The 21924-nt window shown below is 46.2% G+C and overlaps 1 protein-coding gene across 6 annotated transcripts in view; it reads right to left on the bottom strand.

Annotated features, from left to right (window-relative positions):
• Positions 1 to 1403: 1403 nt before the first annotated feature.
• The window catches only part of ASPHD2 (aspartate beta-hydroxylase domain containing 2), a 298911-nt gene continuing 278390 nt past the window's right edge, over positions 1404 to 21924 (bottom strand). For all 6 annotated transcript variants that reach the window (XM_085633505.1, XM_085633509.1, XM_085633511.1 and 3 more), the window contains exon 5: positions 1404 to 2773. In XM_085633505.1, the coding sequence (XP_085489631.1) occupies positions 2664 to 2773 (110 nt within the window). In that variant the 3' untranslated portion in view covers positions 1404 to 2663. The remainder of the gene's footprint in view (positions 2774 to 21924) is intronic.

The raw sequence follows: 21924 nt of genomic DNA, 5'->3' as shown, positions 1-21924 counted from the left end.
TTTTCTTATAGGGCGGGCAGTATCAGTAAGTGTAAAACTGAACCGCTAACCTGAAAGTGTATTTACGGGCACCTAGTAGACCGGGTAATGCTGCTTGGCTCAGAGACTTACTTGTTCATTTGCTATCAACCTGCAAAAGGAGCGTATTCTGTGAGGCTAGAAAACTCACCCTAGTGTAATCTCTGGATTCGTATTTTTTCACTTCAGTCAGGGTTCTACCAGGATGATGGTACCAAATCTGTGGTAGTGACCCTGGTAAATAACTAGCATTAGATGGCAGATTCAGACAACTTTAATGCTGCTTCCCTAATTAAATAAATCACATAATTTGACTCCAATTATCATTATATCCTACTTGGCTTTTAGGTACAAATCATTTTTGGCTTACATATCCTTGAAGAGCTATCTCCATTTCTCATTGAGAGGACAGAAAATATAACCTTCTGTTTCAAAAACGTCCATGCTATGTTGTGGGTTCCCTAGGGTATATCACTATGTCTCATCTTTTTTCTCTTGTACCTGCATGCCCAGGCTGCCCTCATTTATTCTTTTGACTTAAATTCTTACTTGTTCTGAAAACATCCAGATCTCACAGATATTCTTCATATCATCAAGCTGGAAGTAATGCAAGCCATTGCTACCAGAAGACTTAGAGCATATCTCATAATTAAGTATTCCGGAAATATGGTCATTAAAAAATACATTTACTAGAATCATGGTTACCAGTGAGAGTTTAGTCGCATGGTCTTCTGCATTTTGGCTTCTTTCCCAAGGAAATTGCCTCATTATAGTTGGGTTGCCTACAATTCAGGTTTGTTTATAGAATATTCCTTATAGACGAGAATCTCTTTTTTTACAGACATTGACGCTAAATATTGTTTTCATCAACCAATGGCCCTCTATCCAACTTCCTGCTTCTTTCCCAGTTTTGGCACAGGAGACCTCTTGTTGAATAAGATGTTGGCGAAGGCTTCCTGCGGGTCCAGAATAGTGAGACATGTTGAGGGACTGCATTTTCCTGGTATGGAACCAGATCAATGTCTGTAAACTGATCAGAAAATTCATTTATGTTCCCCTGGATTAGTATCCAGCCTTCTAAAATAAATACATTGCTCCGCTAACACTTTGAACCTTAATCGCTTCTCATTTGCTTCCATTTTCACCTGGAAACTATGAGGGCCCCCTTTTCCATAAGTCATATAACAGAGGTCTCTGGAATACCATCCTACCTTATTTTTTGCTCAAATGAGACGCTGTGAAATGTTCTAAAACAAACAAAATGCAGATTATCACCTAAATACCCAACTAAGGCAGCTTTTCAGGTCTCCATCAATTAGCAAGATAATACCAAGATAATTACCAATAATAGAGTACAGTACCATATAAGAAAGTGCAGACAGTTATCTCAGGATCGTGTCCACCCAATTTTATTTGAGAACAAAATGCTAGTCCTTTACTTTGCAAATCACAACAAAACGTGTTTGTTTCCACAAAGAGGACGGAGTGGCTGGTGCACAGCCTTCACAACAGAGACCTTTTAATCTGTTTTTCAAAACACTTAGGCTCAATTACGTATAAATGACATTTGTATATTTAGGCAAGTAAAAGGAAAACTTTGGTCAGATTAAAAGGTTCATATTAGCTCCAAAGCGAGTTGTCATGAGACACTTTAGCAGATGGTCATTTTATTACAATGCTTTCCCCCTCTTAAAGAAGTTACCTTGGCAAGCCCTTACCCCCTCAAGTCAAACTGACAGTCCATGGAGTGTAGTGTTCCTCTGTACGACTTTTAGCATACTACGTCCCTTCAGCGAATCAGGCCCGCAATTGGCTTGCGCTGTAGTGCAATTGACACCTACCAGAGTAACTTGCTGGTTTAAGCAATGGCATGCGAAAACCAATGCAGCTTCTGCAGAGGAAGGCTTCAAAAAAGTCTGTATTCATAAATATGTAGCTCATAGTCCCTCTTGCAGAGATAGTTGTTGCTCAATTGTAGGAATTCCTTTTACAGGACGGTAAAACAGTAGTTTTTTAGTCACGGGTCATGTGTATAGTGATTGCTTTGAACTCCCATCAAAACCTACCACCCAGCCCCATGCCCTTCGCAACAAACCACACTCGACAGTTTGTGTGGACAAAGCAAAAAGCATTGGCTCATCAGTGGTTCTTTTATGTCGGTATTTTTTCTGCTTCATGTACAAACTTTCCACCAGGAGAAAGTTATCAACACAGGGACAAGACGTCAGGCCGAGCACACCATAGTTTTGTTTTTAAGATGATCACAAGAAATTGTATATTACATTTAAACAAAATACCCCCTTAATCGTATAGTAACACTGCAAAAACACAGTGGCAGCATAGCACATACTACAGTGATACCATAATCTATCACAGAATGTAAGGGATGTCAGCCAATGTCCTTTGAAAAATTGAAATCCTTGATAAGCAAATGGTTTAATAGATGGACACCATGAGTCAAACATAAATGAGACTGCTCTGTTTTTAGAAATCTTCAACAAACAAGAGGAAACACTATGCATGTGCTGTGGTAAAGCTTTCCATTGAGGCAGGTTTCAATTGGTCGAAATAGTACAATTCCAGCTATGGGCGTCGAGATCCCATGTTTCAGGTTCCACACTGACATGCCTGCGTTGAATATAGATTCATCGGCCAGGGGCGAAAATGAAATCCAGAGCTTGGCGTTCAGCTGCTGCCACGTTTGGATGCCACAGATCGACCATCAAAATTACTCGAGGTCCTTCTTCTGACAGACCTATTGTAAACAAACAAGGATACAATTATGTACTTGTGACAAGGAGTAAAAGAAGAAATATCATTTGATACAGCCTGGATACTCGCACATTATCATATGCTGAAGTAAATTAGACCCGTTTTCAGAGGTTAGCTTTATGAGACAACAATAAAACTTTGCCCCACTGAAGACCTAGACTACATATTTCTTTCTGGGAATCATTCCTTAGTCTGTGAGGTTCACCAACACCCCAAAAGATAAGCCTTGTTTTGATGTAACCGATAAGCCCCCACCGCCAAGTTCATAATTTTCCTCACCTTTTCTTCTTTTAGCCATCTTGTGCTCATAAACGAAATGGGAGGATAATAAAGGCACTCTAACCCCAACAATGTGGTGGTATATCTCCAGCTCCCAGAGTTTTCTGTGGGTGTTCATTACGAAGAGCATCCCATGACACTTGGAACAAGCATTAGGTGTATCTCTACTTCAGCTCGAGACTGAGGATGGGGTGGCGAGACCTCTTCCTTTAAAACAAGGCAGCTTGGTATATTTTATATTTGAAGGGGGAGATGATGGTGGCAGTTGCGGCTGGTAGGGGACATTGGCAGGGCGGGGAAGGGCAGGTGGGGGGGGGGGTTAGAAAATACATTTAAGCCGCCGCTTCTCCTCAGCAGGAACCAGGAACAGGAAACACCCAGGCTTCCAGACTCCCCTAGCCAATCACGACACTGCTGATAGCAGTATTGTGATTGGTCTGAGGGAATGGAATCCTGGACATGTTCTCCACCCAGGCTGTAATGGTTGAAGAACATGCAAATATGCAAAGTGCCCGAGACGGCTGGCCAAACAGTCACGCACACTTTAGGTGCAGCAGCAGCCACTCCTCCTTCCAGTGCCGCGGGAAGCCCAGCCTGCCCGCCCTAACATGGAGGCAACTGCAATACAAAAAATAAAGTGATAATAACGTTCTTTTATTATCATTTTATCTTTTCCTTTGCACTGCTTTAAAGGGGCCTTAGCGGAGCAGCCGCCGCTGGATGGTGGGTTAAAGAGGCAAGATGACTGGTACTCTTTTAGATTTGAAGGGAGAGGGGGTAAAAAAGCTACAAGAGCAGTAGGAGCAACCGTAGCTATCACTGCAGTTTGGAAACCTGTCATCTGAAAGAGGAAGTGCATGTGCTGTATTGACATGAGCCGCTAACAAGTGCTGACTTTTTGGGGACATGTGGCAGGGAGAGAAGCATTTTAGGTGCCAAAGAAAGTGTGGTTCCTGGGTGAATTTATACACACACTAAACCTCCGTCTGACTTTCTTGTGCGCCAGCTGATAAGAAAAAATGGAAGAGGGGGAGGCATAAGGAAATTAAGAGTGGATACATTTACGATGCTGAATACATTATTTATCACTGATGAGTTCCCAATGTGTAAACGTCCCTGTTACTCTTGCTACACCTCCCACAATTCTCTGGGCTGTATGTCCATTCTCAACAACATAAAGCCATTAAAAACCTATGCTCCCAGTGTCAACGAGAGAACATTCTTTCTCCAGAAAATCTAAGATTTTGTGGTGTCAGAATAGCAATAAACAAACTCCCACACAATGCTCCTTGTCTTAAATTGTCTAGCTTTTTCTTTCTTTTTTGTGCTTTACCAGAGGGACTTTTGCTTACAATTATTTCAGTCCTTGACACTTTCATATACATTCTGTAATAGACTCCACACACCTTTCCTTCATTGGTCCATTCCCTCCTCTCGACATGCCATGGCTCGCTTATGGAAAAGGTTATTTGATGACATTATATATTTCAAATTCTTTATTCGATGAAATTCATCATAAAAGAGCAATTAGTAACATAATACAATTAAAAATTTCAAAACAAGGGTTCATAAAACACAGTTGGCATTAGACCATTAAAGGTAAGTACAGTCACAAGACAGGATGATGAGCATCCTAACCAAGTACTCTTAACTAACAAGTGCTTCAGAACTAATAAATGATTCAGAATGGGTTTTGTAACACCTCATGCGGGAGCGCCAAGCAGAGCCCAAAAATTTTGCGACTCCACAAACCATAGTAATTGAAGAGGTATCGGTGGTAAGTATCCGCAAAGCCGATGCATGGCATCTAACACCCATATTCTTACATAGTGGTTTTAGCCAGATCCTCCTAGCAACCCTATATGCCGGGCAAGCAAAAAAGAAATGTGCCACTGACTCAGTAGGGGCTGCACAGCCAGGACATGAGCTCCTTTTGCCGACATTATTTTTCCACCCCGAGATATAAGCATTTACTGGGAGGATCCCGAGTCTAACCTTCAGGTAAAGAGATCGATCTAAGGGCTGCTCGATGTAATCCAAAAAGGGTTCGAAGCGCCATGACCACTTAAAGGACAAAAAGCGCTCAGTAAGTGAGCCCACAGAACTACTAGAAAGTGTTTCCTGCTGAACTAGATTCCAGTAGAGCTTTTTAATCACCATCTTAGGCGGAGGTGATTGGTTTGCCCATGAGTCGCTCAAACCCAGGAGCACCACCAACCGCTTCAAGTTGCTCAGCCACTTAACCCTATTATTGGTGTTTAGCTGGATTAATTCATCTAGGGCGGCAGCATAATCCAGGAGCTCCCTTGTCCTGCGCAGACGAACCCAGAAAAGTAATGGGCGTAAGCGCACTATATCCTTAAGGGGGCGCCTGCCCATGTCAGCCCTTAGAGGAAATAGGGGAGTGGAGACTGGGAGGGCTACTGCGTCTCTCAGAAACTTGTTTTCAGCCCTGTCCAGCTCTACAGTGTTTTCAAACCCCCACAGTTCTGAGCCATATAAAGCGGACGGGAGAACTTGGCCTTCGTAAATTGTTAGGAGCGGTGAGAGGGGCTTGCTTTTAGATTTACGATATTCACTCATAACCGCCCCAGATGTTCTTTTATAATTTAACACCATTTTAGCCAAGTGATCCTTCCAGCTCATGCGACTATTAACCCTGATGCCCAGATAGTCATATGATTCTACCTGCTCCAAGGGCTCTCCATTAAGTAAGAGATTATTTCTAAATCTAGGTGAAGGTGCTAGAGCCATGAGCTTAGTTTTTAGAGTATTGATGGTAAGACCTCTATCAAGGCAAAATGCACTAAATCGGTTCAGGAGCTTTTGTAAGCCAGACGGCGACTTAGAGATTAAAATAGTGTCGTCGGCGAAGAGGAGTGTGGGGATTTTAACTCCTGCCAGGGATGGGGCATCAGCCGGTTCTTCTCTTAAATAATCCACCACTCCATTCACAAAAAGAGAGAACAGAGTGGGAGCCATGACACATCCCTGGCGTACACCCCTCTTCACGGGGATCTTTTCGGTTAGTTCCCCTTGGGTACCCCACCTGATCCTGGCATAATTCCCTTCATGAAGATGCACAATTAAACTTAGGAGGGGGCCAGGAAATCCCATATTCTTCAAAACCTCCCACAACCTCTCACGTGGTACCAGGTCAAAGGCCATCCGAAGATCTATGAAAGCCAGGTATAAACTACCTTTATTGATGGTAACCGACTTCCAATAGATCACGGAAAAGCGAAAGACCTGGTCCATCGTGCCCACCTTTTGCCTGAACCCTGCTTGGAGGTGTGACAACACATGCAATTCTTCCATCCAGGTGCCGACCCTAGATATAATTACCCTGCCAACCACCTTCTGTAGCACGTCAATCAAACTGATTGGTCTATAGTTGGCAGGGTCGTCTCTGTCACCCTTCTTAAAGACAGTGATTACCTCCGCTCCCTTCCACGAAGCTGGGACTGGGTAGCCATGGGAGATGAGATTCATTATTTTTGCGATGAGGTTAGCCCATAACTCAGGGGCCTCCATGAGGAGATCACCAGGTATCCCATCTGGGCCTGCTGCTTTCTTAGGAGTAAGGTGACTAATAGCTAACAGCACCTCAGCTGTCGAAAAGGGTTCCCTGACCGGGAGCTTGGGGTGAATACTAGGGGCATAACCAATAGGGATATTGGAATTTTCTGGCCCACCATAAATTGAAGAAAAATGGGAGTGCCATTGCTGACCTGTTATATGGTTATCTAGAGGGCGAGAGCTGTTCAACCTGGCTTTGTTGATCAGGTCCCAAAACAGCGAGGAATTCTTTCCTATGGAAGCTGACTTGAGGTCTTGCCAGTGTTGTTCTTCCCATACACGTTTAGCTTGCTCCAAGGCCCTAGCGTAATCTTTCCTGGCTACACTAACCCGGAGTTGGTTTTTTTCACGCAAGGCAATTCTGATCTCGTTTCTTGAAGTTTTACAGTTCGCCGTGTACCAGGGACTATTCGATATAGTTTTTTTGTTAACCCTGCCACCACTCTTGACCTTATTATTACCTTTTAGGAGGAAGAATTCCCCAAGTTTCTCCGTTAAACTATTATACGCCTGGGAAAAAAGTATGCCCTGTGCAGGCGCTAGGTCCGGATCAAACACTCCCATTTCTATACTCAGATCTTCAACAAACGTCCTGATTTTTATCAAATTATGAGTCTGCGACTGAACCTTCTCCCACTTGAGTCTTCGATTCCCTTGGAAAGGTATCACCTCCTTAGTAGACTTCGGGTGCGATATCCTCTCTATGGTGTTCCGCCTCCCCCATCTTATCGACATGCATAGGGGGTTATGGTCACTATCCTGTGAAGGTGTCACCACCATATCTACTAGGTCACACCATAGTTCCACGTCTAATAAGATGTAATCGATTCTTGACGGGCTACTTAACCTATTAAAGGTCATTGCCCCGTCAGGGTCGGAAGGGGTCCTACCATTAAGAGCCCTGAGGTTATGTTCTACAGTGAGGGAATTAATCTGTATAACCCTTGGTGACCATTTCTTGATTGTGGGCAGAGACAGGGTCGGGATACCCCATCTGGAATCCACTTCCTCTATACCCAAGGGATCGTCACCATCTAGTGGTTCGAATGTACAATTAAAATCCCCTCCCACTATAATTTTAGAGGTGGGGGGGCAAATTGCTAATGCCTGATCTAAAATGGATAAGGTACTTGAATTTATGTCCCCTATGGTACCTCTTGCATAGACATTAAATAGGTCAATCCTACTAGTTCCCCCCTCAAAGGAGATATGTTGGATGTCACAACATCCAGAGACATGGGTGGTTATTTTAAGGTTCAGAGCGATCTTGATCCATACATGCAACCCCCCAGCTGGTCTACCCCTGCCCTTACTCAGAGCTGGTATGAAAAAAGTGGTGTAACCCGATTTATATAAAGGATAGACACTCCATGTTTCCTGAAATATGCATACATCGAATTGCTCGATGAAAACATTCCATTCAGGCAACACCAACTTTCTTTGTAGACCCGCCACATTCCAAGAAACTAGGTGTAGGCCTTCGTTATCTTTCAATTTTAAATCTGACGGGGATACTGCAGGCCTATCCATGACCAGCATGGTTTGAATACCTATGGGTTCTGGTTGGTCTAGGTGGTCTATCGTCAAGGGGATTACAGTACTGTTAACCAAGGGGGTAGAGAGAGGGGTGGATACGTTCCCGCCACTAGGAAACCATTTGACCCAGTTCCTGAGGCGGAAGCCGGGAACTGGAGGTACTCTGTAATTTTAACATTTAACTGTGTGGTGTCACAAATTCGATCTTTTGTATTTTTAAAGGACCTAAGCCTCATACCTTTCTTAGCGCTCGCGCACAGCTGATGGATTAGCTGCTTCGCGCCCTTCCTGGTTCTTCCAGCCTGCCGCCGCCATCACCACCGGCGTGCACGCTGACTCCGCCCCTTTCTGAGGCCACGCCCCCCGCCCAGTGTACATAAACAGCCGATTCTCGAGCTGCAACGGAAACCATTTGACCCAGTTCCTGAGGCGGAAGCCGGGAACTGGAGGTACTCTGTAATTTTAACATTTAACTGTGTGGTGTCACAAATTCGATCTTTTGTATTTTTAAAGGACCTAAGCCTCATACCTTTCTTAGCGCTCGCGCACAGCTGATGGATTAGCTGCTTCGCGCCCTTCCTGGTTCTTCCAGCCTGCCGCCGCCATCACCACCGGCGTGCACGCTGACTCTGCCCCTTTCTGAGGCCACGCCCCCCGCCCAGTGTACATAAACAGCCGATTCTCGAGCTGCAACGGAAACCATTTGACCCAGTTCCTGAGGCGGAAGCCGGGAACTGGAGGTACTCTGTAATTTTAACATTTAACTGTGTGGTGTCACAAATTCGATCTTTTGTATTTTTAAAGGACCTAAGCCTCATACCTTTCTTAGCGCTCGCGCACAGCTGATGGATTAGCTGCTTCGCGCCCTTCCTGGTTCTTCCAGCCTGCCGCCGCCATCACCACCGGCGTGCACGCTGACTCCGCCCCTTTCTGAGGCCACACCCCCCTTGATCTCCCATAAATGTGCCTATACAAGACGCGCAGCGGACGAGCGCAGCGGGAGCGCCGTTTGCGCGCCGAAGGCGCGCCTAAGGCAAGCCCGTCTGCGCCCGTCCGCGATAAGACCGCGACAGGCGCAGGAAACTCTGCCCATTTTACCTCCCGCATTTCCTACCATTCTAACGACCTCCTGCAACTACAGGTCACTAAGCCGTGTCCATGTATACTCGACCCAGCCACACTTTCTGGCCCAGTCAGTTGCAAACAATGCCACTGGACCACCGGGCTCATCTTAGCGGTCCCACCGGCCAACATGCCTCTGGCCCCTCGGCCCCCCTTCAAAGGCGGCCTGATCAACGCGCGCTCCATGTGCAAACACAACCAAGATATACACGACCTTATCTTGGAGTCTGACCTCGACTGCCTCATGATAACTGAGACATGGCTAACAGCAGACAGTAACCCTGATATTGCTGTCGCTCTTCCCCTGGGCTACTCACTCTTCAGGGAAGACAGAGCCAAGGGCCGTGGCGGAGGTGTTGCAATCATTCTCAAAGACACCTTCTCTTGCCACACCTTTAGTCTTGAGTCCCTAAAAAAGACTGAAGGATTAGGTTTCTCCATTAAACTTAACGACCACACTTCATTCTCAGGCGGACTCATTTATCGCCCACCCGGCAACACTTCTGAATTCCTCGACTCACTGCATGACTCGCTAGGACAACTTTTACTCAGATACCCTTTCTTCACCCTCCTTGGAGATTTTAACCTCCATTTAGAATCAACTACAGACATTCATACCATCAATTTCGTACACACCCTCGATATATTCGATCTTAAACAACTTGTTACCTCACCCACCCACTCCATAGGTCATACCCTCGATGGAGTCTGCACAAACTTCTCTCTCTTGACCACACTATCGCCCTTGCCCCTGATCTGGTCTGATCACCTCTTGATCCCATTCCACATCCTTAACGAAAACCTTTCCAACCGCAACAAATCTGCTTCCCTGCCCGCCAATCACATCAATTGGAAAAAGGTCCAGGATAACATTACTCTCAATCCGTTAATACAAATTCAAGCACCTACCCTCTCAGGTAATATTGATACCGATGCCGATCTTTTTCACAACTGGATCACCCAAGAAATAAATTCCAGAATCCCGCCCCCACGTCCCCGCACCTCCCGGGGCAAAACTAAACCCAACGCCCCCTGGTTTACACCAGAACTCGCTAATGCTCATCTGCTTTGTAAAAAAGCAGAAAGAAAATGGCGGAAGGCCTACGAGGTTACTTATCGTTCCTCCTATATCGCAACTAGGAAAAAATACCTTTCGGAAATTAAACTGGCAAAGAAAAACTACTACACCAACGCCATAAAAAACGCAGGCCAAAAACAAAAGACGCTGTTTGCGATAGTCAAATCATTTACTCAACCCAAGGCTCTGTTGCCTGAAATCCCACCCTCTCAGAAACTCTGCGATCAAATTTCTGACTTCTTCGAGGAAAAAATTGCCTCGATCCAAATCAACTTTCCCCCCCCTGCCACTCTCCCAATCCCCCCCCCACTGGTCTCCCAAAACTGTACGCTAAGCCGCTTCTCCCTTGTCACGCTTGAGCAGTCGAAAAAAGCCATCCTGGCCTGTAAATCGGGCTCCCCGTCCGATCCTTGTCCTCCCAAGATACTTCACCAACTAATCAACGAGGTTAACCCGACCATCAACAACCTAATCAACTCCTCGCTTAGCTCAGGCACCGTTCCTAGCCGCTGGAAAAAAGGAATCGTCAAACCCCTTATGAAGAAGGCGAATAAACCCCCGACGGATCTCACCAACCTCCGCCCAATCTCGTTACTCCCGGCCTTGGGAAAAATCACGGAACATCTAGTCCACAATGAACTGAAACACTATCTAGATGAAAACAACCTTCTCCATCCTCAACAATCTGGATTCCGCCCCAAGCACTCGACAGAAACCGCCCTCATTGAACTGTCTGACACTATAAAAACCCTGCATGATCAGAGAAAAAACTCCATCCTCATCCTTCTCGATCTAACGGCGGCGTTTGACACTGTCTCCCACACTATCCTTATCAGCAGACTCAGGGACATCGGCATCTCTGACTCTGCCCTTTCCTGGATCTCCTCTTTCCTCTCCGACCGTTCCCAAGCCGTTTCTTTGGGCCCATTTCACTCCAAAGACAAACCTGTCTCCTCAGGTGTCCCGCAGGGCTCCATTCTGAGCCCTCTCCTTTTCAACGTTTACCTCATTCCCCTCCTTAATCTAATAGAATCTTTCGGCATACCTGTTACCTCCTATGCCGATGACACACAGCTCATTGTGCCATTAGACAAACTATCCACCAAAGCTGAACTCAACCTAAAACACTGCCTGACTGAAGTATTTCGTTGGATGGACAATAACCACCTGAAATGCAATTCGAGCAAAACGGAAATCCTTCCGATCGGTACTAACATCTCCTTTTGTCCATCACTTTGGTGGCCTGACAATTCTGTTGCCCCCCCCCAGACAGTTTCGTCAGCCAGGAACCTCGGCGTTACCTTTGACTCCGACCTCTCCTTCGATCAGCATGCCAGAACCGTCGCAGGCAAATGCTTTGGAATGATCAGATCCATGAGAAAGTTTTTTGACTTTCTTCCCATCGATGCCAGAAAGACGGTGACAGTAGCACTCATTATCTCGCGACTGGACTACTGCAACGGCTTGCTCGCAGGAGCTAAAAAGAAAACCATCCAAAAACTGCAGAGCGTACTACACACAGCCGCCCGTCTTGTCCTGGGCCTTCCCCGCAGATCCTCTATTTCTGCAGCACTTCGCTCACTTCACTGGCTCCCCCTTCACAAAAGGATTCTCTTCAAGATCCTGATTATAGCCTTCCGTGCCTACAACAAAACTGGCCCTAAATACCTCACCAAACGCTTCCCCCACTACCTGCCCAGCCGTCACCTTCGCTCAACCAACGACAACCTCATTCTTCTCCCCAAATACAATCTGAAAACGAAGGGCGAGAAGACCCTCAGCTTCCTTGCAACCAAAGCCTGGAACAAACTACCCAAATCCCTCAGACAACAAACCCAGGAAAAACCGTTTCGAAAACTGCTAAAGACCTGGATCTTTAATCTCCCGGACGATCACTCCAAAGCTTCCATCTAATCCTCTTGCACTGGCTCACTTAGGTTCCCTAGCGCCAAGATGCTCCCTCCGGAGCGAACGTCGCGCTCTATAAATACCCCACAAATATACAAAATATACTTATAATTGTAAGTCCTGTAGAAACAGGAACAGCTCCGTGGGCTTCCATACTCCTCTCACAAACAACGTTCTTAAGGCAAGATAATCCTATTGGACACCCACCGCCCCAATGGGGCTTTAATCTTCAATCACATTCAGCCAGACTAGAGAAGGTTTCAAACCTGTTTGACAACACTAAAGGGTTAGAAGGCTTCACTCTCACACCTCCTCTGTTAGAGATCCTATTAAAACTAGGAGGGATGTGATGCCACCCAAAAGGATCAGTGATTTGTTGGGTGTTTGAGGGGCCCGATAAGTAGTTCGGCCTATATGTGTCTGGTGGAATGGGCAATAGGGAGGGATGCTTAGATGGGACAGAAGGGGGAAACACCGATGATCTAGGGTAAAAATAGGTTAGTGCACGGGGAACAATGCCAATACTACCTATTTCAAGAGGCCACTCCAAAATATACTTAACTACACGAGGGTCTCTGAAATTTACTACCACGATGTCACCCGCAATGTTTTTCGTCGTACCGCCCACCCAAGGGAGACGTCTCACATGTAAAATCTCACCATTAAATTTCTCCTCGATAGGTCTATAACTATTGAGCCAGAACATGGTTTTGTTTTTTAACTCACTGAACCCTTCTCTTTTATCAACTGGTAAAGGCGGAACCCCCGTCAGAACAACCACCAGGGGTACAGCTTCGGGGGGCAGATCAACTTGTGGCACGTACTTGGGGGCAAGCAAACCATTACTAGGGCCTTCCCTGCTATCCCGCAGAGTGATTGGGGCAAGATTAATCCCCCCACCCTCCTTATCGTCTCGTGTGTACATCGGGACAGACACAGGCACAGACTGAGATACCGCCAACAAATTAGACGGCTCACCCGTATCCTGGGGTAGAGTGGGGAGGTGATTGTGCCGAATAGGTTCCGCCGCTATAACTTCGGTATCACTATCGAAACCCGCCTTCCCCTGCCCTGTTGTTGGAATGGTTTTTATGCTTATTATCGCTTCCAGGTCCATGAGTTTTTTCTCCACTCTTAATAAACCTTCAATTAGTGGTGAAATAAGGGTCTTAATCACCTGGACCAGGGCATCCTGGCGAACAACCGAAGGAGAGGGAGGGAGGGAGGGAGATAACAAGGGGACGACAGGGGTAAAGCCTGGATTTAAGGAAGGCAAATCAGGTTCTAAAACATCAGGAGTCAATGGAGGAGCAGGGTTAGGAGTAGTTGTTGGTTCGACTCCTGGCCCTTTAGATAAGTTTAAACCTTTCAGTTCGTGCTTCCCAAACTCAGAACAGTTGTACTTAGGTTTAACTGAGACTCCCCCTTTCTTGCATCTTCTTTTAATGGGGGGAGGCCCAAATGACTTAGCCACTTTGAATGGCTTAGTGACCTTCTTAACCTGTTTACCAAGTGCTTGCACACTTCTAGTTACATCTGTAGGGGGGTCGGGATGAACGCTAACAAGTTTCTCTTGTATGGGCAACTCTAAGGGTGATGAAGCTGAAATAAGAGCAGATTCCTTTTGCAAACAGGGATCACGCGGTGGTGTAGGAGAATCAACTACAGCACCACCACTATCCCTTGACCGGGAAGGAACCTGCAGCAACAAATTATCAGAAGACCTAAGCTTCAAGCTTTCTATTGAGCGACGACGCTCTGATCTCCTTTTGTCCAAACAATTAACTAATTCATCCACTCTTAGCGCCTTTTTAAAATAAGTGTCCAGAGGGCCAGCTAGCATAACTTTCGACTTCTCCTCGTCGGTACTACTAGGGGTATCAGCCATAATAGCCTTTTTGGTAGTTACGCAATAAGCGCACACAAATACAAGTGGTACCTCAACCAACTGATCAATAGCCGGGCCCAGCCCGGCCTCACTCGGTCTCTGAGGGCCTAAGAGGGCCCGCCCTTGTCCCGGGCTTCGCCCGCGCTGCGATCCGCGCTGCGGATCAGTGTGTGCTGGAAAATATTGTGACGTCAAGGGGCGGGTCCGGAGGAAGAGGCAGGCAGCAGCAGCAGGAAGCAGAGGGCTGCTGGGCCTCGCAGTCCTCAAAACGCTGTTTCCCCGTGCAAAAGGTCAGTCTTCCACCACGAGCGGCACCCGCAAAGCGGGGGCCGCGAGCTTTAAAGCAGTGACCAGGTGTCCAGGGGCGGGTCCGGAGGAAGAGGCAGGCAGCAGCAGCAGGAAGCAGAGGGCTGCTGGGCCTCGCAGTCCTCAAAACGCTGTTTCCCCGTGCAAAAGGTCAGTCTTCCACCACGAGCGGCGCCCGCGAAGCGGGGGCCGCGAGCTTTAAAGCAGTGACCAGGTGTCCAGGGGCGGGTCCGGAGGAAGAGGCAGGCAGCAGCAGCAGGAAGCAGAGGGCTGCTGGGCCTCGCAGTCCTCAAAACGCTGTTTCCCCGTGCAAAAGGTCAGTCTTCCACCACGAGCGGCACCCGCGAAGCGGGGGCCGCGAGCTTTAAAGCAGTGACCAGGTGTCCAGGGGCGGGTCCGGAGGAAGAGGCAGGCAGCAGCAGCAGGAAGCAGAGGGCTGCTGGGCCTCGCAGTCCTCAAAACGCTGTTTCCCCGTGCAAAAGGTCAGTCTTCCACCACGAGCATTATATTAATGTTTGCCTTTTTCACGGTTTAATTTGGATTGTTTTTCGCATACTGTTTTGAGTGGCAGATATTGTAAGTGAAATGTCTTATAGACCATAAACTTTCCATGCAAAAACAATTAGGTTAAATGAATGCCATGCTGAGAAAATCAATTTATTACGTCACAAGCAGCTGTTACACAGCAATCATAATACTTAAAAAAGACTACTACAATGATGTATGTCGCTGTGAAGGAGTACAAATGCGTTTTAATGTTCTCAAGCTGCTTTGAGTTAATGTGCACACTGCTGAAACCGGTATCTCTGCTGAGAGTTTTGCCCCAATACTAAATATTTCGGATAAGCAATTCCCCAAATAACTATCTTGATAACAAGTAATTGTACATCTATCTAAAACGCAGTTACAGAAATCGATACCCATTACCATTCGTATGGTGTCTCTTAAATTGTTTGTGGGATAATGTGAAGTTTTTGTATCAAACTTTTATCATTAATGACTTTCCTTTAGCAACAATAATATTCATTTATTTTGCACAGTTTTCTATCCATATTTGTTTCTCACCACACTTCAGCTTCTCATACCAATGCAAGGCAGAGCAACTGCAGTGCATGGCAGACCATTTGCCAAGGCGGAAGCTGTGTATTTTGTGATCTCAAGATTCTTTTTGCACTAGACATTGGTGAAAAACCCAGCAGAGCCAGCCACCTCATATTTATTTGAGGAAGAGAATTACTCTGCCGTGGCAAAATACAAGGGGAACAATTCACAAAGAGATTCTGGAGTATGTAAAGTAGTACTTTTTTAATGACAATTATTTATTTGTTTTTATACACGATAGATGCACCAGACAAAAGTGAGAAGGACCAGACACCGTCACAAAAAAGCCACTACTTGAACCTATAAAGTAACAAGCCACACCACCTGCAATAAACAATTAGACCACCCCTCCCAAAGTCCAGCCAGTATTCGATCTTCCATACCACTATGCACGCCTGCGCTCCCCGCCCCTGATAGAGCGTTGCTGATGCGAAATTTGTAGGGGTGCACCATATTCATTGTTAGTCAGCACCCGCATATAAAATAAGAATGTTTAAAGGGTAATAGAAATATATTCGTTGAAATAGCAAAGTAGAAATGTAAACAGGCCTCGAGAGAAGAGAAAAGGACACCAGTTATCACGAAATGTATTGGTGTATGTGTAATGTTTAGTTATAATAATGTCATGCATTAAGAGACATTAAGTCATGCTAGAAGAAAGAAGAAGGTAGTTCTCTTAAGTAGGAGACGAATAATTAGAATTGGTAATTGTAGTATGTTAGTTTGAGGCCTAACCATGTATGTGAAGTGAAGGCCTTCGTTTATTTTAGCCATGTTTTATTAGGACAACAGGATTTTAGCAACGCTTAAATTGCAGTGAATTGTGAAACCTCATGATGTTAGGGGTATTTTCTGTTCAGCGTTTGGCTGCAGGTACAAGGCCATGTAGCTCGTTAGTTAGAATAAGTCTTTGTTCAAATGGAATGGAGACAGAAGGAGTAGACAAGAAGGGAGTGGATTGGAATGTAAAGTTGCAACTCCTGGTACAGAAAAGGCCTGGGACCCAAGGTCGAATTCATGGAAAGGAAGATGAAAGGATCCAAATGGAAATCTACTGAAGGAAGAAGCTGCCTGGAGGGGTGTGCTGAAGGGCGTGTACAGCTTTTTGGGGTTTTGTATTAGGGACAGCGCCCCGTGGGTTGAGCAGACGAGACTTAGGAGAGGGACTGAAAGGAGCACTATAGATCGAGCTCTCATATGGTGAAGACTTCTTAGGAAGTATCACCGCTGACACCTCTTTATGCGATCCTCACCTGGAAGGGAATGTTGAGTAGGGATGTCACCTTAGAATAGAGTAGGGACAGAAATGATTTGATTCATGACTTTAAATTTCGATATCACAATTGCCATAGGGTACTTGATGCTTTTGGAAGCTGTAATCCTGTTTATCTTTAGTCGTATGCGGATACTTCGTAGACTAGCATTTGTGTTAGTCCCCATTTACCTTTTGTGCCTTGTATTGAGGTGCCTATATATTCAGATGTTTTTGCTGATAATAAAAGGTCAACCTCCCAGATTATGAGTCTTCCTTTCTGAAATGTCAAATTGCGGTAAATACGATTTGATAATTGTGTTTCTTCCCTCTACGCTATTTTGCAAGTAAAAAGATCCTGGCGACCTGAGTGGGTTCTTGTAGATAACTAGACGAGAACAAGAATCTGGCGTTCCCAGTTGGTAGCAGAGGATGGTTTATTTCTGATAGCGAGGGAAGATTGAGATTAGGATAAGTGATCCTTGAGGCCCATCAATGATAAGTGAGGTTGAATCATCGGAGGGCGAACGGCAGACGGCCTGGTGGACGGACGTAGATGGCGAGTAGCAGTGCGGCAGCAAGCAGAAGCTCGAAGAGTGAGTATGAACAGGATACGATGTTGTAGATTGCGGTGTTGCATTGTGTGAGATGTTTTGCGGAGTTGGTGTGAATGTTGTGTGATTGTGAGATCAGGCTGTGAGCGCACGCAGCCCGGGAAAGTCTTAGGCGATGAGAAGCCTAAGCGAGAGGGTGTAGAAGACACCCCTGGTAGATTTTGTTGACCACCGATCGTGAGGTACCATCGATCACCTGGACCGAGATAGGGGGAGCGAATGTATGAGTGTGTGCCAACCTGACGCTGGTCGTGGGTTGTTGTATGTAGAATTGAGCATTTGTAACCTATCAGAGGCGATCTATCTGCCCGGCAGGGACAGATAGTAACCAACCGAGGTCGACAATTTCGAGAGACTGTGGACGGACAGTCAGAGGCTGTGGACGGACAGCCAGAAGAGTAACTTGTTTGGGACAAACGGTTATTTCAGCGTGTGAATGGGACGAATGCAAGGGTGAGTCGAGCGGTGTGCAGGAGGGGAACTGCTGCGAGTGGAGGAAAAGTGACGTCAGAAGGTGTCGCGCTGCGATAGGCTGGTTGGTGTAGTTCGCGCTGTCATTGGCGGACAGATACCAGGAAGTAAACAGAGATTGTGTGCGTTTAGCATTTGGTCATTATGAAATGTTTTAAAGTTTTCCGAGAATTGTGTCGAGGGGATGAACATGTGGTTACTCGAGAGGGTGCGGAGGCCCCTACTGAGGACACGCCAGCACACTACATGGCAAGAAATGTAGGGTTGCATACCATAGTTTGGCTTGAGAATTGGCATAAAATGACTCAAGGTGAAGGAGAGTTAGCGTTCCCACGGTATGGTTCATTCAGATTAGCGGTGTTGTATCAGCTGAAGACTGTGATGGCAGCTCTACGACCTATGCCGAGGCCCACGGAATTTGAAGCATTACATGCATGGATTAGAGCAGCGCATGATAAGGAGAGAGGCAGAAATCAGGAAAGGGTCGGTACAGGCTTTCCAAGATGCTAGATGGGATGCAGCGGAGAAAAGATGGAGAATGCAGGCTATAGAGGGACATAAATTATATCCCTTATTGGAGACGACAGAAAAGTCAAAGGAAAAGACAGTAGATAGGAAAGAAGACAGTGACACGGATGATAGCCTGGTAGAAAGGTTGCTATCTGAGAGACCACCTCCATACAACCCAGATGCCTCAGAAGGTAGTGAGACAAAGGAAGAAGAGAGTAGGGGAGCAGTACCCTAATGAGATGTAAGAGTAGAAGGAAAGATCTCGATAGGGACCGAGAATACCCGGTACAAGTCTGTAGGCAGCTCAGAGGTGGAGAGAGGAGTGAGGTTACCAGATGCGTTGAAAATACCAGTTATCATCGGACCTATTGAGTCGATGTATGAGCTTGAGCCAGAGACAGCAGGAAGTTTAGAACAATCAGAGGCCAGGACGAGAAATGAAGTTGAGGAAAGTGACTCGGTGAGGAGAATGGAGCGGACTCCGAAGCCTATAGAATGGAGTATGCCGATGCCAGCTACAGCTGACTCCTCAGGAGGACAGGGAGAATCGAGACCTACTAGACAGAGGTCTTTAGTGGAGTCAAGATCAGATTTAAGAATGTGGACACCACCGGTGAGAACCCAAAGTCAAGGGGTGTTAGACGTAGAGAGGGGACGAGGGACGATTGTAAATCGTTCTGTTCCCATGGGCAGGACAGGAGAGGGTAGGCCACGCGAAAGAGAATGTGAGTACGATGACAGAGTTGGTACAGCCTGCCGAGAAGTTCTGAGGGGAGCTTTGAGAGGGAAAATGTTGGATGTAGTAAGGCTAAAGGCAGAGTTGGATGAGATCATAGGTGGAAATCTACCCCTAGAAAGAATACTAACGTACGAACAAGATGAGTTACTCTTTTTAGCGAAAGATGTGACTCGTAAAGCACGCACGGCTCATGAGAAATTGTCAGAGCTGGCAAAGAGATATGGGGAGGATTTGTCGAAAACTAGAGCGTTGCAAGGAGATCACCGGCTGCAGTATAGTGATCAGGAATTGGAAGATAAGAGACTCATGGGATTGAGGACCCATGTCAAAGATATGATTATAGCAATGCGGGCATGGATTATGCTCGATAAATGGGAAGAAAGATGGTCCAAGAAGAAAAGCTCTAGAGGAGTAGTGGGAGAGACGCTGTAGTAAGGACTCCCTTAATACGTACATACATTGTTAAGTTAGCATAACCATGTTAGAAGTTAGAAAGCCATCTTGCTGCTTTTGCACACGACACTGCGTTCACATGTTATTGCTTAAACAAACTGCTGACTCGAGTTTCGCCTCACACGAGAGCAATCTGTTGTTACCATCCCGAGCTCTGCGCAGCGACCTTGGTCTGCACACGATGTGACAAACAGTCTGAGTTGTTAGACAATGCATGTTTTCCACTCTAGGTTGATCGACCCACTATTTAGTCATAACACACGAGCAGCTGCACATACATACCTGAAAGTTGGTGCTTTTAATATCACAGACATCATGTTTATTATTCAGACCGAAGACGAGCCTTCCTGCGAGAAGACTCCTGATGCTCCTGTGATGTGATTTCACTAAGCTGATCTTTGAGGTATGGGGTCCCCTATTCAAGCCTAAGAGACCTTCTGTTAGTCTAATAATAATATTAGCTTCTTAGTAAAGGGAAGGTGGTAGTATCCACTGTCATTATAACATGATCACCCCTTTTATATTCTATGGAATTGTAACTATGTTGATGGTTTTGATTTTAATCATTTGTCTGCTTGTATTAGCCAAAGTACTGCATCTTAGGACACGTGGTCTATAAAAATAAACTCTTTTTATTTTCACCGTGTCTCTGTTGATTCTTGTTGTGGACTGATGTGAGAATAATATACGAACAGGTATTTCCGATTCCCACCATTCCTGAGTATGTACTGAGTCGCTTGTTCTGGGTTGTCTTTTCATTGGGACCGCCGAGCTAAATCTCGGATAACGAATGGGACACTTATGCTAGCCGGATACTGGGTTCTGGGTTCTGAGGTGAGTTTCTGGTACACCACAACTCACTGAGGTCCTGGGGTTCTACGCATAGTTCTGTGTATAAGCAGAATCCCTGCAACATGGCGCACCTAACGTTTGGTCTATGAGTTGAAACGCCTTAGTAGTGCTCGCGTTGGTCCACAACACCCTCATTCTTGTTTCCGGATAACAAGTCTGACGGATTTAAACCTACCTAGGTCTATTGATATAGGTTCCTTCAAGCTTGATCATTAAAAAGGTTATTGAACCCTTGTGCTACTGATAGTTTCAAGTGTGTGTTGTCCTAATGTCGGTGGATATTGCGGCGCATAGCCGTGCAGCTCTGAAACGTCATTTGACGCAGTATGGGGTGCCGGACACTGGTATGAACGCCATCTTTGTGGTGGGAGCCGATGCGGCTCATCCCTATGAGTTGTTCTACTCTTGGGTGACGATTCCGGCGGTAGGGGATGATGACACCTTTCATTCTTACACTGCCGCTGCCGTGCCAGCGAACTATACGCCGTATAGGACACAGGAAATACCGATATCTGCTTGGCAGCATCTTATTTGGTTTAATGGCGCCCTTCCCCATGTGGTTATACCGCCAAGAATGGGCCCTTTATCAATTGCAGGGGCTACTTGGCCGGTACTAGCCGGATTTACGCCTCATCCCCGTTACCTCACGGTGACGGTGGCTGAGTTGCGTGTACTGCACACTGCCCTAATTACAGTATATAGGGCATTGGTGCAGTACGTGTCGCGCAATGTGCAGGCGGGGGCACCTGCTGTTGCGGGGCAGCCTACTGATCATCACGCGGTGGTCATTAGTCCTGTTATGGTTAATTCTGTTATGGGCAAGCGCCCCCAAAATAGGGATGATTTCCCCTTTTGGCTTGCTGAAAAATTTGACCAAATAGAAGCGGTTTACCCGAATACTTCTCCTGTGGAGAAACACAGGATCCTCACCATTAGTTTGCCTAAAGACTTGGTCCCACACATAGATGATTGTGTAAATTGGGGCAAGGTCTTTGCAGCGACGTACGCGCAGTGCTTTGGCACTCCGTCTATGTTGCAGCTGCCCTCCGTTATCAAACGCGTTCAAGAGAACCATGGTGCGGAGTCTGCGATAGAGTTAGGTATGCGGCTCCTCGGTCAATTTGACCTGGTGGCTACCATGATAATTGGAAACCTTAAGGGTGATGCTTTGCATTTCCAGGTTCGTAATGAACTGAAGCGAGTTGCTGAGGAGGACAAACCGCAGGAATTTGCGAAAATAATCGCAGAGGCATATCGGGATTTGGGTCGTAGCTCTTTAGGAGTTAAGCCTGTCATAAAAAATCCCGATCTAAAACAGCAGGGTAAGGCAGAAACGTCTGGTAAGGACGAACGACCAATTTTTCCAAAACAAAAATGGCAGTTTAAACAACAGGGAAAGCAGCAGCAACAGAAACAGGGCTCTCGGCCTGCCTCTCCCGTACAGTC

The sequence above is a fragment of the Triturus cristatus genome, chromosome 11 (genome assembly GCF_964204655.1).
Source record: "Triturus cristatus chromosome 11, aTriCri1.1, whole genome shotgun sequence".
NCBI classification, from domain to species: domain Eukaryota; kingdom Metazoa; phylum Chordata; class Amphibia; order Caudata; family Salamandridae; genus Triturus; species Triturus cristatus.
The sequence above is the reverse complement of the archived record's forward strand: the minus strand, read 5'-3'. Positions and strand labels throughout refer to the sequence as shown.